This window comes from Parastagonospora nodorum (assembly GCF_000146915.1).
Source record: "Parastagonospora nodorum SN15 chromosome Unknown scaffold_26, whole genome shotgun sequence".
NCBI classification, from domain to species: domain Eukaryota; kingdom Fungi; phylum Ascomycota; class Dothideomycetes; order Pleosporales; family Phaeosphaeriaceae; genus Parastagonospora; species Parastagonospora nodorum.
The window spans coordinates 308,922-322,205 of record NW_001884574.1 but is presented as its reverse complement, the minus strand read 5'-3'; the positions used below and the strand labels follow the sequence as shown (position 1 = coordinate 322,205).

Genomic DNA, 13,284 nt, shown 5'->3' with positions numbered 1-13,284 from the left:
TGGATCCCGTAATGAGACAACGCCACGGAGCTAAAGAACGAAAGCCTATCCTTGCATAATGGCTGTGGATGTGGCCCATGCTGTTGAACCAGGAACTCTAAATTCGGAGACGCTCTCACTGTGTACGGGGAAAAAGACGTTAACAGTTGGTAAAAGTGCACAAATGTTCTCAGCTTGTCTTTGAAGCCATGATCGAAGTAACTATTACTAAGATGCCAAATCGTCGAACACCACTATCGCGAGTGCTTCGCATAAGTTTTCGCAGAGCATAAGCACCGAAAACTTTCGATACCAAGACCTTAACCTTTCTGCCAATATTGTTAGTTGATAATTTTAGAATCATGTGGTACAGTAAGAACTAGACATCAAATGCCGAACAATGTCGGCCGTCATCATTTCGCACTTATACCGACGCACCACTCAGCATGTTCGCTACTTCCATTGCGTATCGACCGTCTGGTTTCCTTCACACCCTCTCGGCACTGTGTACGCACGGTTCGCACCAGACTCATATGCGACTGCACCACTGCTCGCGACCCGGATGAACTTGTATTCGAAGCTTACTCCCGCTTGTAGACGGATCGTTGTCGTCCAGAGCGTATTTGATGATGTATACTTCTCCGCAGAGAGCGCCGGCGCATTGGCCGTATTCCAGCTTCCGAGCTGCGAGATGGAACCGACGATCTTGATTGTCTGGCCAACCGACGTAGTGCTCTTCGAATTGAAGGTGACGGCAACATTCGAGACTGGTGTCGCGCAGCCAGTTGCCGATGCACTTGGGACTGCTTTAGTGGATGAGGTGGATGTAGCTGGCTTGCTGGATGTCGAAGGCTTCGGAGAGGTTCCGGTACCTGCACCTGCGATTTTGATGTCCGCGCAGGTTAAATAGATCTGCGGTGTCTGGAACGAGTTCCACTTGAAGGACAACAATGTATGGCTGGAGGCGTAGTTCGGTATCTTGATCTTCGAGCTGACCGTGTATCCGCCGGCAATGCTGGTAAAGCAGGAGTTTATAGGCGCGTTGTCTACTCCACGGCATTTGCTACCTTCTTGGAAACCTTTGCAGGTAAACCAGTCATTGCGCCAGCATGGCTGCCCTTGTTGGCAGTCTGGATTGAATCCGCAGTTTTGTCCGGCAACGTCGGTGCATTTCAGCGTGCCTGCTTCGAAGCAGTCTTCAGCAGCTTGCTTCTCGGCTTCGGTGGGAAGGTAGCCTGGTTGTAAGAACTTATCGACGAGGGCCTGATCCTGACAGATACGATAGGCGAACATGCCGCCATGGTCGCCATTGTTATCGAGACACCACTGAACGTCTACGACATCACCAGCTGTATAGGTAATGACAGGTTGACTACCCCATTTTGGGCCAGGCTGATTGTCTGCAAGGGGGTTTCAGCAGGGAGCCGAGTTCTTCGGGTCGGCGATACCTACAGTCTACCGAAACTCTCGCATTGTATCCACAAGGACCACTTCGCCCAACCGCAGCGCTATCTAAATCAGGCCATGCGGTGACGGGCTCTAAGATCGTGCACTCCGGGCAGGTGTCAGCGCCGGATTGAGCATTGAGCCCTGTTCGACTCATAGGAGACGAGAGGTAGCCGTGTCCTCGAACACAGGCCGCAAGGGCGAAAAGAAGGCTGTACGAAGGTCTCATATTGGCTCAAGGATCCCAAGCTGCTCAGTGAGCGTAGCTGCGAGATGAGACGAATTGTACTGAAGAAGGATCAAGAGAAAACTACCTTTTGCTGCTCTGGTACAGCATTGTACTCGCTCGCATCACGTCGTTATATGTCGCGACTTCGTCTATTTGCGATGTTCGCTTGCACCTACAGCGTGCTACACCTTCTCAAGGTGGCATGTCCGAAGCTCATTCCCATTGGGCAGATGTCGGAGTACAACAGCGTCCTCGCCTGGAGAGATACTAACTACGGTGAACATACCGATCACGAGAGCGACTAGTAGTTCCGGCCCGCGCCTTTAATCTAACTTCCGTGCGACGATTTGCTAGACTGCGATGCCCCGCAACGCGAAAATCAGATCCGAGGTCAGATCTGGAGCTTGTAACCTCCTTTCTGGCAGAACGACAATGCATCCCGCACCCTTTGCTAGCATTCCATCGCATCGCCGAGGATTTTACATACGCTGCACGGAGATTGGAAAGCAACTAAGCAAGTGTGTTTGACAGGAAAAGTTGACGTCTACACTTTCTTCTCCCAGCTTCCTAATTCGGACGTACGACCGTTTCATGTACCCCACACGTCGGCTCCGCGTCCACGAGGTCCTGCTTTCATGCCCATCTACCGGCACAGTCCTCGGTCCGACTGGCGATCCTTTATACCCAGCAGTACATCACCGCCAGAGCCTGGTCTACGGTGACATTCCTTACTGGACGCTAGGCGGTCCGTCAGGCACAAGAACACCACCGTCGACTTCTAGCGTATTCTTCGGTGCGACGGCACAACTACGCGTGACATTAATCACTCCGGTCTCCCACACATCCGCCCACTGCGCCAAGCGATACCTTTTTGAGCATCAAAAGCTGGGGATACTGTTGCGCTGTCAGGGAGCTGCCTGGCTATAAAGCGATCCCAAACCCCACCAAAAGTACCACGACGGTATCAGTCGACTTCACCAATTAGGGCGCTCACTCATCGCACCACTCAACATGTTGTTCCTTCAATGCATCGTCGCTTACTTTCTGTGCTTAATTTCTTTCGTCTCAGCAGCAGACAGCAATGCGTGGAAGTCCCGCAGCATCTACTTTGTTCTCACCGACCGCATAGCTCGTAGCAGCAGTGATACTGGCGGAAGTGCATGCGGAAACCTTGGGAACTACTGCGGTGGTACATTCAAAGGTCTTGAATCGAAGCTTGACTACATTCAGAACTTGGGATTTGACTCGATCTGGATCACACCTGTCGTTGCCAGTAAGTCTTTATCTGCCCACTTCCTTCGCGGTGCTGACAGGTACGACAGACTCAGCAGGTGGTTACCATGGCTATTGGGCCCAGGACTTGTACTCGATCAACTCGAACTATGGCACTGCTGCTGATTTGAAGAGCCTTGTCTCTACTGCGCACTCAAAGGTATTCATACTCGCTCGATATTGGTTTACACTTCTAAGTTCAATTAGGGCATGTATGTGATGGTCGATGTAGTAGCAAATCACATGGGCCAAGGAGCCATCTCCGACAACAAACCCTCACCTCTCAACCAAGCTTCGGCATACCACTCTGATTGCGATATCGACTACAACAACCAGACCTCGATTGAAGTTTGCCGTATTGCCAGACTTCCAGATCTCAACACCCAATCGAGCGAGATCAAGAATGTTTTGAACACCTGGGTTAACTGGCTAGTCAAGGAGTACACTTTTGACGGTGTCCGCATTGACACCGTCAAACACGTCCAACAAGACTTTTGGCCTGACTTTGCTAAAGCCGCTGGAGTCTACAGCATCGGTGAAGTCTGGGACGGTAACCCGACCTACTTGGCTCAGTATGCGAAGCTTATGCCCGGCCTGCTCAACTATGCGACCTACTATCCGATGAACCGCTTTTATCAGCAGACAGGAAGTTCACAAGACTTGGTGGACATGATGAACACGGTCGCTAGCACCTTCCCCGATCCATCCGCTCTTGGCACGTTTATCGACAACCACGACAACGCAAGATGGCTAAGTGTCAAGAATGACCAGACTCTGCTTAAGAACGCTTTGGCCTTCGTTATTCTATCTCGAGGTATCCCCATTCTATACTACGGGACTGAGCAAGCTTACGCTGGCGGCAATGACCCAGCCAATCGCGAAGACCTCTGGCGCAGTGGCTTCAACACAAACACAAACATGTACCAAGCCATCAAGAAGCTAACTGCGGCTCGCAAAGCTGCTGGAGGACTTGGAGGAAATGATCACGTCCATATCTACGTCGCCAGCACCGCATACGCATGGTCTCGCGCTGGTGGTAACCTCATTGTCCTCACCACCAACTCTGGCAGCAGCTCCAACGCTCAACATTGTTTCAACGCTCAGAAAGCTAACGGACGCTGGACCGACGTCTTCAGCGGCAGCAGCAACGTCATCAGCTCCGACGGCAATGGCCAAGTCTGCGTTACCGTTAGCCAGGGAAACCCCATCGTCCTTCTCGCTACCAGCGCCGGCAGCACACCCACCACTCTGCGCACCTCTGCCGCCCCAGCTCCTACAGGATCATGCCCGACCACCGTCTCAGTCACTTTCACCGAGCGCGTCGTCACCCAGCCCGGCGACACCATCAAAATTGTCGGCAACACTGCACAGTTGGGCAACTGGAACCCGAGTAATGCGCCCGCCATGTCCGCCTCGTCGTACACTTCGAGCAATCCTGTGTGGACAATTAATCTAAGCATGGCAGCGGGATCGGCAGTGCAGTACAAGTACGTCAAAGTATCGAGCACCGGTACGGCGACATGGGAGAGCGATCCAAACAGGGCGTATAGTGTGCCGAGTTGTCAGGCGAGTGCAAGTGTGAGCAACACTTGGCAATGATGATATGATGAATTAGGGGCTCAAGGGTTACGACTATTCATACGGAGTTTATGCTTATGGCTTGAGTACAATTTTGTTGCTTTGCTGGGCGTTCACAGGCTACCATATCCTACAGAAAAGAAATCCATGCACAAACAAGCTCGTACATGGCTATTGCAGCCAAGTACAAGCATCGCGATACAATCTACGGGCTATTCCTAGCCTTTCATGCCACCTGCCAAGAGTCCGCCCGTTCACTGAAGCTCATCTCACCTCCTCAATCGCTTGTCCACACCCTATAGTCAAACTTCTCTTCAGCTTCGTGACGCTTAGCAATCTCACGAAATCTCCAAATCTGAGGACGCTTCTCTAGCGCATCGGTACCTCTACACGCCTCGCACCATTGCTCATATGACACAACCCAAGGCGCAATCCGGCTCCTGCGCAGCTAAGTTATTCATGTTGCTTTTTAGCTTGCTTAACCTGGAATTCGGTACGCGCAAATTCTTCCTCGATGGCGGACGAGTCCTTGGAGTTGACAGGCGCTCCCTTTAGCTTTCCACCGTTAGCAGCGAATTTCTTGGGTGTTTCCATTGCGTTGGTCTCGTCCTCGTCACCGCTGTCCATCGGCCGCGTAAAAGCCTCAAGCCGTTTCTGCGTCCGAGCCTTCTTCTTCTCGTGAGCCTTCTTCTTCTCGTGAGCCTTGACACCACGAGCCTCATGCTTCTCACCATCCTCATTCGTCTCGTGAGCCTTCTTCTCGTCACAGACCCTTTTTCTCATCTGATGAGCCTCCTTTATCTTCTCATGAGCCTTAATTTGCTCCCACCGATATATAGACAGCGCGATGAGATTCAAGCTCGGCACGCCCGCAGGCCAGCGTTCCAGTTCCTTTCTGCCACATATGATCGCAAGCTTGTACCGCTGGCCTTTGAACGTCGCTTGCCAATCCCCCGGTGTAACCGAAGTTGAATCTGCCCTGAACTTTCTCAACATCTCCGTGGTTTGAAGTCGAACAGCGGCTACTTCGCGCATCCACGCGCGCACTTTCTGCCGCATTTGGTTGAGTTTAATGGTGATTTCGTTGCGCGCGCGAACAGCGACATTGAGCCTGTCGATGCGTCGTTGGCGCTCTGCATTGCGGTTGCGGATGTAACCGTAGGCGATGCTAGTGAGCTGAAGTTGAAGGCGTAGGATGGGAGCATGGCTTTCGCGTGTGTAGTGTTCCTCTTTGCAGGTCATGTCAATTGGGTCGATCTCTCAGTTGCTCTGTTTCTCTTTTTAAAGTGCTTCAGTATGATGAGCAGCAGATAAACGTGTTGTGGTGTTAAAAAGATTCGGGTTGTAGAGGTTGGGTGGGTGAGGACTCTGTCGACGGTAGGAAAGTTTTGATCTCGGAGTCGCTCTTATATTAATTTGTAAAAGGTGATACAGAAGCCTGTCGGCGTTTTCCATTCGAGGAGACTGTATTAGAGCACAAGGGCGAGGCAGTGAAGGGGACATCACGAGAGGCTGAACCCTGCCATCTCGATACCTTCGATCGTAGCTTTCACTCAAACAAACCAATCTCAACAGCTGCAGGTTGATACGTTCGCGACCTTGTGTCTTCACAGTGCTGGATTTCCATGTTTGTGTCTTTCTGAGAGTAATCTGGTCGATTCACATCATGTTAGGCTGTATTGGTGGCGGGGATGGGGAACGAATCAAACAGAGATAGCACTACTCAGAGCGGAGTAGGGCTTCTAAACTTCTTCAATCAGCTACCAGTTAACTCCATTGCTGCGAGAAAACTGGGGGTGTAATAATACGGAAAGTAAACCTCTAACACGTCACTGCAATACGGTCCTTGAATTATTACGCCCGAGACTTTGAGTACATACCCAAGCCAGGCAATGCCGAACCTTAACTAGGCACACCTTCATACTCCCAGCCTCCGACCATTCTCCGCCTTCTACCCCTCTTGTTCTCTCTCCTGTTTGCCGCACACTTGACGAAGAACGTAAGCGCCGCAAGCAAAAATATTACCACCGCCGCAACCGTAGGCACAACCACAATCCTGACTCTATCATTATCATCTGTAGCCAGATACGGACACGTGCCATCCAGCCCTGAGACCCAGCACTCTGGAACATTCAGGGCGTTGAGGTCGATGTAAATCGCTTCGTCTGGCGTTGTACGACTGTCTCTACCGATGGCAGCGATGAGATGCGCATTCTCGAGCGCGGTGTGCGGAACATCAAACTCGTACGGCGCGCGACAGGCTTCTACGGCATCAAAGTAGCTAGAGGTCTCCGAAGATATCTGCCAATTGTATATCTGACCAGGGACGCGGCAGGCGACGCGGTACCGATCCTTGCAGTCAGTGACGCGCCATCGACCTGAGTATGGGGATGTTGTCATGACTGCACAGCGACTGTCTGATCTGTCGCCACCAGAGGTGATATTCTTAGGCTCTCCTGGTGCCCATGTCCACAGCGTAGAATGAACATACGCAGCGTATGGTAAGGGATTTTTATCAGCCGTGGTTCCTCCTAGAGTTTGGTTGAGCAGAGGGGTAATGCCACAAGACGTGAGATTGCTGACGGCAGGAAGCGGTATCATGAGATCTGGACGACTGCCGACATCGAGCGCTGGTGCCGTCGCGATAGTCCACGAAGAGTTCCTTTGCGAGGTCACCCCTGTGTCGGAAGCATCGAACAAGCACCCTGACGATAGCTGACCATTCGAAGAAACTGATGGAGTCTGCTCCCTTTCGAGAGCCCCAGGAGGAAATATAAAATCCAAGTCAGGTCCGATATTATACAGACGCATTTGTGGATCCACTGTTCCATACCCAATACTAAGCCGGTAGAACCTCTGGAACTCGACAAACGCTTCCGTTGGCCAGCCATCAATCGTGTATCTGTTTCTCTGCGAGTTGTACTTGATATCATAATAGCCGCCCAGAGGCTGGCTAGGTGGTTGAACATCGAACCATGATGAATTGAGGTCACTTCGTTGGTCTCGCAATAGTGCAGGGGTGTATGTCACCGATGAGATATTGCCCTTCATGACATCGCTTAACAAGGTGCCGGTACCCGGTAGTCGAGTTGTCGGTAGCTCAGTCGCTGGCTCGTTGGGGTTTAGGATCGAAGATGCGGCATGGACATCAAGCGTCAGTACTAAGAAAGAAGCACCAGTTGTTGTAGATGTGGAATCGAGGAAGTTGTCCAGAATTCCCGTGAGTAAGTCCAATCTCATCAGCAAAGTGCAGTTGTACCTCCCAATCTGTGATAACGGTGGTCCACTCGTACTTGGGAAGTTGATCACGGTAGGCTTGGCACTTGGACTGGCGCTCGTCGACGACATGGCAGATGTCGGGTCCGAAGAACTTGCTAGGGACGATCCGCCTGCAGAGCCTGTTGACTGCGATGCATCCTGGCGACGATCAAAAGCCAGGCTATTGAGTGGTACAGCTGTAGATTCAGGGATTTTCGCATTGATGGTATCAGTCGATGCGATGACCAGAGAACCGGAGCTCGTTGACACAGCATCGTCAGCACCATCGTCTTCAGGTCCGGGTTGCTCGACCGGACAGAGACTCCAACTCGATTGAAGGGCATCCCAGTAAGCATCGATGGCAAATCTGCGGAACCCTACACCAAGGAGATTTGAGAAGCATTTTCGAAAAGCATTGTGCTCGTATTGTTTGTCAGAGAAGCAAGCTTGGCTTAATGAGACTGCCGGCGCGGTGTGAAAGTTGATAGGTATGCGCAACCCGACATCTCGTTGTGCCTATTGCTCGTTAGTCACGAATCAAGTGAATACAAATACAATCACGGGTTGCATTCGGTGATCAGGGCGCCTGTCGTAACACCGCAAAGCATGGAAGCAATGTTCGTGGCCAGTTCAACGTCTGACACACTGCTAGTACCTCCCAGCGCAATGGTCTGTTGTGGCCCCACGATGTGACCCGTAACGGAAAACGATAATGACAAAATTGGGTCGTACAGGACTCGATATTGCCCATTGAGCAACAAAGCTCAACGTAATACAGGGCAGAAACATCACCATGTGTAACTTACTCGAAAAGCCTCACTCCATGGCTGTGTCCAACGAGTGTCTAGGGCGCTCTGATCCGGGGTATACAAACTATTTCCGGACATGCCCGGCTCCACGCATTGAAGCGCGAGGAAAGTCGCACACCTCGCGTGCGGCTAAAAGACCCAGGACGGAGCAGGCAAGGGAGACAGTAGCTGGGGAATAGATGAAGGTATGCACACACCGATAATACTGATGACGGTGGTGATGAGGCTGATGAAACGGTCGAGGTCGGCGCCCCTGCTATCTCGAAGTTGTTCGGAGATATGACATCACGTGTCGCGCTAGATAATTCCACCAATCCAGAAGCGGCTAAAAGTGAAGGCGACCAATAATGGCTCTCCAGACCCCAGCATCGCGACATTTCACAATCAGGATAGCAATGCAAGGAATTCATCCCAGCAGCTTGCATTGCGCCGTGTGGTGTACCATGTTATAAGAAGGCTGCTTATACCGCGTCTGCCGTGCGCGCACGGCACAGCTCATCTCGTAGCAGTTAGGCTTCAGGGCTTGTTGCCGATACGATTACTCCACGCATTAAGATGACCGTTAATGCTGGGGTCCTACCGACCCGCACGTTGTCTTTTCCCGTTACCTGGCATCGGCGTTATTAAGCGAAAATTCTTGAACGTCGTCTTACCGGCATTTGTACGACTAGATCGTCTGAAGTTCCGAGGTTCAGTCATGTGAAAAGATGCAGGTCTGCGGCGCCGATATGCAGAGGCTGGACCTGGACAGCAGATGAAAGCAGGTATCCAACGAAAGGTTTCCGGGTCTGGAGCGACCAGAGGGACCGTTGAGTTTTGTCAAACTCTGCACTGAAGCAGTTCTAAATCGGTCAGCCAGCCTGATGGGAACCGCCCAGCCTGTTGAGAACCAAGCACTGCCTACGGTCGCCAGTGGCCCCCATCCAATAAGTTACAATTCCACACAGTGCAACAAATACGGACGGACATCGCGCGACCGTCATCTCACTACCGGTCACTGATGTGTTGAAATTGGCTCATCGGTTTGTGCACCAGGACATCACAATCTGACACGCGTCAGGGGCGCGTGGCAGAAGAGACTCCTTCTCATCCAACGGCCTTTAGCAAGGCGTTGAGAAACTACCGGAGCGTAAGCACGGTGGCAGCTATACGAACACTAGGATGCGGCTTCAAATGTCCGAAATGATACGACGGCACATCGTCGTAGTCTTCCAAGCACGAAGTCATGGCCTTCCTCTAAGTTTATTGAATACCCCTATATTAACACGACGTGAAGGTATACCGATGACCACTGACTGGCCACCTCCCGTAGACCGAGATCTTCATTACCACAACATCAATTAGACTTCTACATACAACAGAAATAACGTTTCTGCCGCCACAGCCACAGCAGCAGATTTCAACTTCCCCAGCCTCAGATACATGACCCTGAAGTCAAACAAATTCAATAGTTCGAAAGACGCGTGCATGTTAAGCGAAAGCAACAAGGCAAGCCCTCAAACCTAACACTCTGCATGAACGCAGTCCAGTCGAAACGAAACGGCTCCAGCTGCTCCAGACGCCCGAACAAACAGTTCACGTTTGGCGAGCGCTGCACGAGGTAAACTCTAGCACCAAAAACATGCAACCACCACGCAAGCGCCAGACGTTCGCGCGCGCCCGTTCAACCAGCCCAAATAAAAACGTGCGGCACATAACGTTTCCAGCGACATCGATGCGAACGACTCAACGACACATGGCAATCGCAAAGTTAAAAGTTCATAACCGACACGTTCCACCGCTAGGAAAGGGAACATTTCGCCGGTGCGTGCTGTGGAGAAGATGTCGCACCAACTTCCCCCATCTATCACCTCTCGTGACCCTGCAGATCATGCCGAAACGCCTGCGTCGATCATACGTTTTTTTCTTGCTTTCCCACTCCCAGACGTCAATAAACCTTCACCCCAAGCTTTCCACGCTATCTCGGCTACCTAAGCCGCGGCCTCACCCATCTGCTAGTCTACCGTAAGTTCGAAGTAGGTATTTCAAATGTCATGAGCACGCGGAGCGACTAGCCCACTCCACTAGTCCCCACACGCAAGTCTGAGTTGTTTCCCAAAGCAGCAACGGCCAGATATACGCTAGGAGGCAATCACAAACTCAATTTTCCGGATGCGGGCTGGCGCCGCGTGGGAGGGAAACGGATGGACTGCGTGATCGATGGGCGCGGGTAGTGCGGATCGCAGTCGGCGACTGCACATGCGTTGACGTTGGGATCGGGCCGTTGGGGTGCAAGTGTGTGAAGAGGTGAGGTCAGTTTAGCGGTGAGTTACAGTGGGCGTGAAGGGATGTTGCTTGTGTGTTTAGTCGGCAGTGTCGAAACATGTACCGAGATGTTTGACATGTGCCCGTCCTTGATCTTCATCCATGCGTAACTGCACTGTATGGATCAGAGGGAGGAGATGGAGCAACACTTCCGCCCTCATCGTCACGCTGCAGACACATGTCATGTCCGCCGAAAAGGGGAGCCAATGAAAAAATTCACACCGGGCGTTGCAATTCGCTAGTGTTAACGGCAAACGCAGCGTTTTTCAAACTACCAATCGGCTGCACAGATCGGAAATCGCCAGCGTCCGCGCAAGACGAACAGCTCAGTAGGCGGCATGAGGGCGCTGTCATGGCGTGCAAATCAGTCCAGCCGAGTTGTCAACGATTGGCAAGGAGTGAGAGTTCGGGCAGTTGAGCTGGAGGATCGGGCAGTTGAGCTGGGAGGGGCGGGCCTTGTCGGATGGAGAGGGAGGTTTACGCTGGCGTTGCGCTGGCTCAGTGGGTCGAGAGGCGTCATTGGGCTGCAGGAAGGGCAGCGTCATTTCACATGCACAGTGAGCGTTGAGAGCGTTATGAGTTGTTGAAAGGTCTGATTTGATGGCTGAATGCGTGGTGCTTTTGTGCACTGTTGGGTATTATTATGCTACTGGCTATGCGATGCAACGCTCGCTATGATAAAAGTGCGCTCACAGGATGGATGTAACGCTGGGTATTACACTGAGGAATACGAATGCGAATGAGACTGCGAGGCAAGTCACTCGTGGCCTAAAATGAAATGATTCCGTAGATCCTTTGTACATGGGGGGTATCTTTGAACGGCCGTGAAATTCTGCCCTATGCCCTTTTTGTGCCCTATCCCGACTAGGTGTTGAAACGATTGTAAACATGGATAGAATGGAAAAGATGAGACAAGCGAGCTGTCGATCATGGAGAAGATCAACCATTAATAGAAGTATTGGTTTGAAACGCGTCAGATATAGACAGGAAGGGGTATTGTAGATAACGTGAAACATGACTTGAATGGAGAAGCATCTACATGATGTTCTTGAGGTTCATCTTGTCTTTGGGTGAGACAGGCGCGGCGGTCTTGATGTCCGATGGCAGTGCAGGCCGCGCGTAAGGCGATGGCAGTTGCCTGGCAGACGGGCTTGCTGTAGCGCTGGATGAGGTAGACAGGGTCGGCTCAGCTAATGAGTGGAAAGCTGGGAGTGCGCGTTGCTGAACGCTTAGCGGCGCGGACAGCGGAAGCGAATGGTGATGTACCAGCTGGGTTGCAGGCTGAGTGAGCAATTGTGGCCGTTCAGGGCGCTCGTAGCCAGGCTCTTGTAAGGCGGGTGATCGCGCTGGTGCTGGGGCCTCACTGCGGTGCAGAGGTGGCAGTTGGAAGGAGCTGCGACGCCTGTAGCTGTCGAAGTGCGAGGGGTAGGAGTCATCTTCGGGTGCAAAGCCTGTTGCAGGTAGATAGCGAGTGCTGGAGTGCTTTCGCTCGTCCCTGTTGCCAACGAGTGGGGCCAGAGTGATGTCTAGGGGTGAAGCGATACCGCGTGGTGACCGTGACTCTGAACCCGTGTCTGTGATGAGCGAGGGGGCACCATCAGCAGAAACAATCGAGTAGCCAGAAGGAGAAGGCATCGGCGTCTCGAAGCCTCTTGCTCGTGCAGCGGATGGGTGGCTGAACGCAGACATGTCGAGTGGTTGCGGTCGTGATCCCGGGTAAGGCTCGAAGCGCTGTGGTTGGGGTAGCTTCATGGCGTGAGGGCTTTGCGTTGGAGGATTCAGCGATGGTCGTCGTGAGCTGTGGTAGGACTGTACTTGGGGTTCGTCATGATGGAGGCTGTGAGGAGCTGCTGGGTAGTGGTAGCCACCCTGCGATGGCAGCATTTGGTCGCGGGATCGAGTCTCAGGCCGCTCTGGATTGCGCTTCCGTCGGTTCTGGCCGCCGTTCCACCAGTTCTTCACTGCGTTGTCGCTGCGTCCTTTGAGTCTTCTTGCGATTTCAGCCCATCTCTTGCCCATTTCTGCTACCATCTTCTCGATCAGCTCCCCCTCTTCAGGAGTGATAGGATCGTGGTTTAGTGATGGTTTGAGGTTCTGATGATAGCGTTCTCTGCATTGCTTGGGCGATCGCGAGCCGATTTCCTGTGAGATGCGGACCCAGTTGTGCGGGCCGTTGCGAGCAACGAGGTTCACGAGCCACTGGTCCTCGTGTTGCGACCAAGGGCCGCGACGATGTGCAACCATTTTGGATGATGTGGAGGAAGGTTTTGAATGAAAAGGCAGTGTTCTCGTCACAGCCTCGGGATGTTGAGTGATGACAGCGTCAGACAAGGTGTTCTTGTTCGAAGAACACTGTTTTGTCAAGGCACGAATGCAGACTTGCTTCAAGGCCAGCTGTGATGCTACTAG

The 13,284-nt window shown here is 52.3% G+C and overlaps 5 protein-coding genes across 5 annotated transcripts; 1 reads left to right on the top strand and 4 right to left on the bottom strand.

Moving 5' to 3' along the window:
• Positions 1-432: 432 nt before the first annotated feature.
• SNOG_13402 (hypothetical protein) lies at positions 433-1,272 on the bottom strand (the record flags this gene model as incomplete). The annotated part of the gene is made up of 1 exon (XM_001803562.1): positions 433-1,272. The coding sequence occupies one exon, from the start codon at positions 1,270-1,272 to the stop codon at positions 433-435; it is 840 nt and encodes a 279-aa protein (XP_001803614.1).
• Positions 1,273-2,665: 1,393 nt separating this feature from the next.
• SNOG_13401 (hypothetical protein) lies at positions 2,666-4,525 on the top strand (the record flags this gene model as incomplete). The annotated part of the gene is made up of 3 exons (XM_001803561.1): positions 2,666-2,927; positions 2,977-3,086; positions 3,134-4,525. 3 exons carry the CDS (start codon positions 2,666-2,668, stop codon positions 4,523-4,525), a joined length of 1,764 nt encoding a protein of 587 aa, XP_001803613.1.
• Positions 4,526-4,957: 432 nt separating this feature from the next.
• SNOG_13400 (hypothetical protein) lies at positions 4,958-5,746 on the bottom strand (the record flags this gene model as incomplete). The annotated part of the gene is made up of 1 exon (XM_001803560.1): positions 4,958-5,746. The coding sequence occupies one exon, from the start codon at positions 5,744-5,746 to the stop codon at positions 4,958-4,960; it is 789 nt and encodes a 262-aa protein (XP_001803612.1).
• A 660-nt stretch (positions 5,747-6,406) lies between these two features.
• Positions 6,407-8,649, bottom strand: SNOG_13399 (hypothetical protein; the record flags this gene model as incomplete). Its single annotated transcript, XM_001803559.1, has 2 exons — positions 6,407-8,278; positions 8,569-8,649. 2 exons carry the CDS (start codon positions 8,647-8,649, stop codon positions 6,407-6,409), a joined length of 1,953 nt encoding a protein of 650 aa, XP_001803611.1.
• A 3,261-nt stretch (positions 8,650-11,910) lies between these two features.
• Positions 11,911-13,119, bottom strand: SNOG_13398 (hypothetical protein; the record flags this gene model as incomplete). Its single annotated transcript, XM_001803558.1, has 1 exon — positions 11,911-13,119. One exon carries the CDS (start codon positions 13,117-13,119, stop codon positions 11,911-11,913), a length of 1,209 nt encoding a protein of 402 aa, XP_001803610.1.
• Positions 13,120-13,284: the final 165 nt, after the last annotated feature.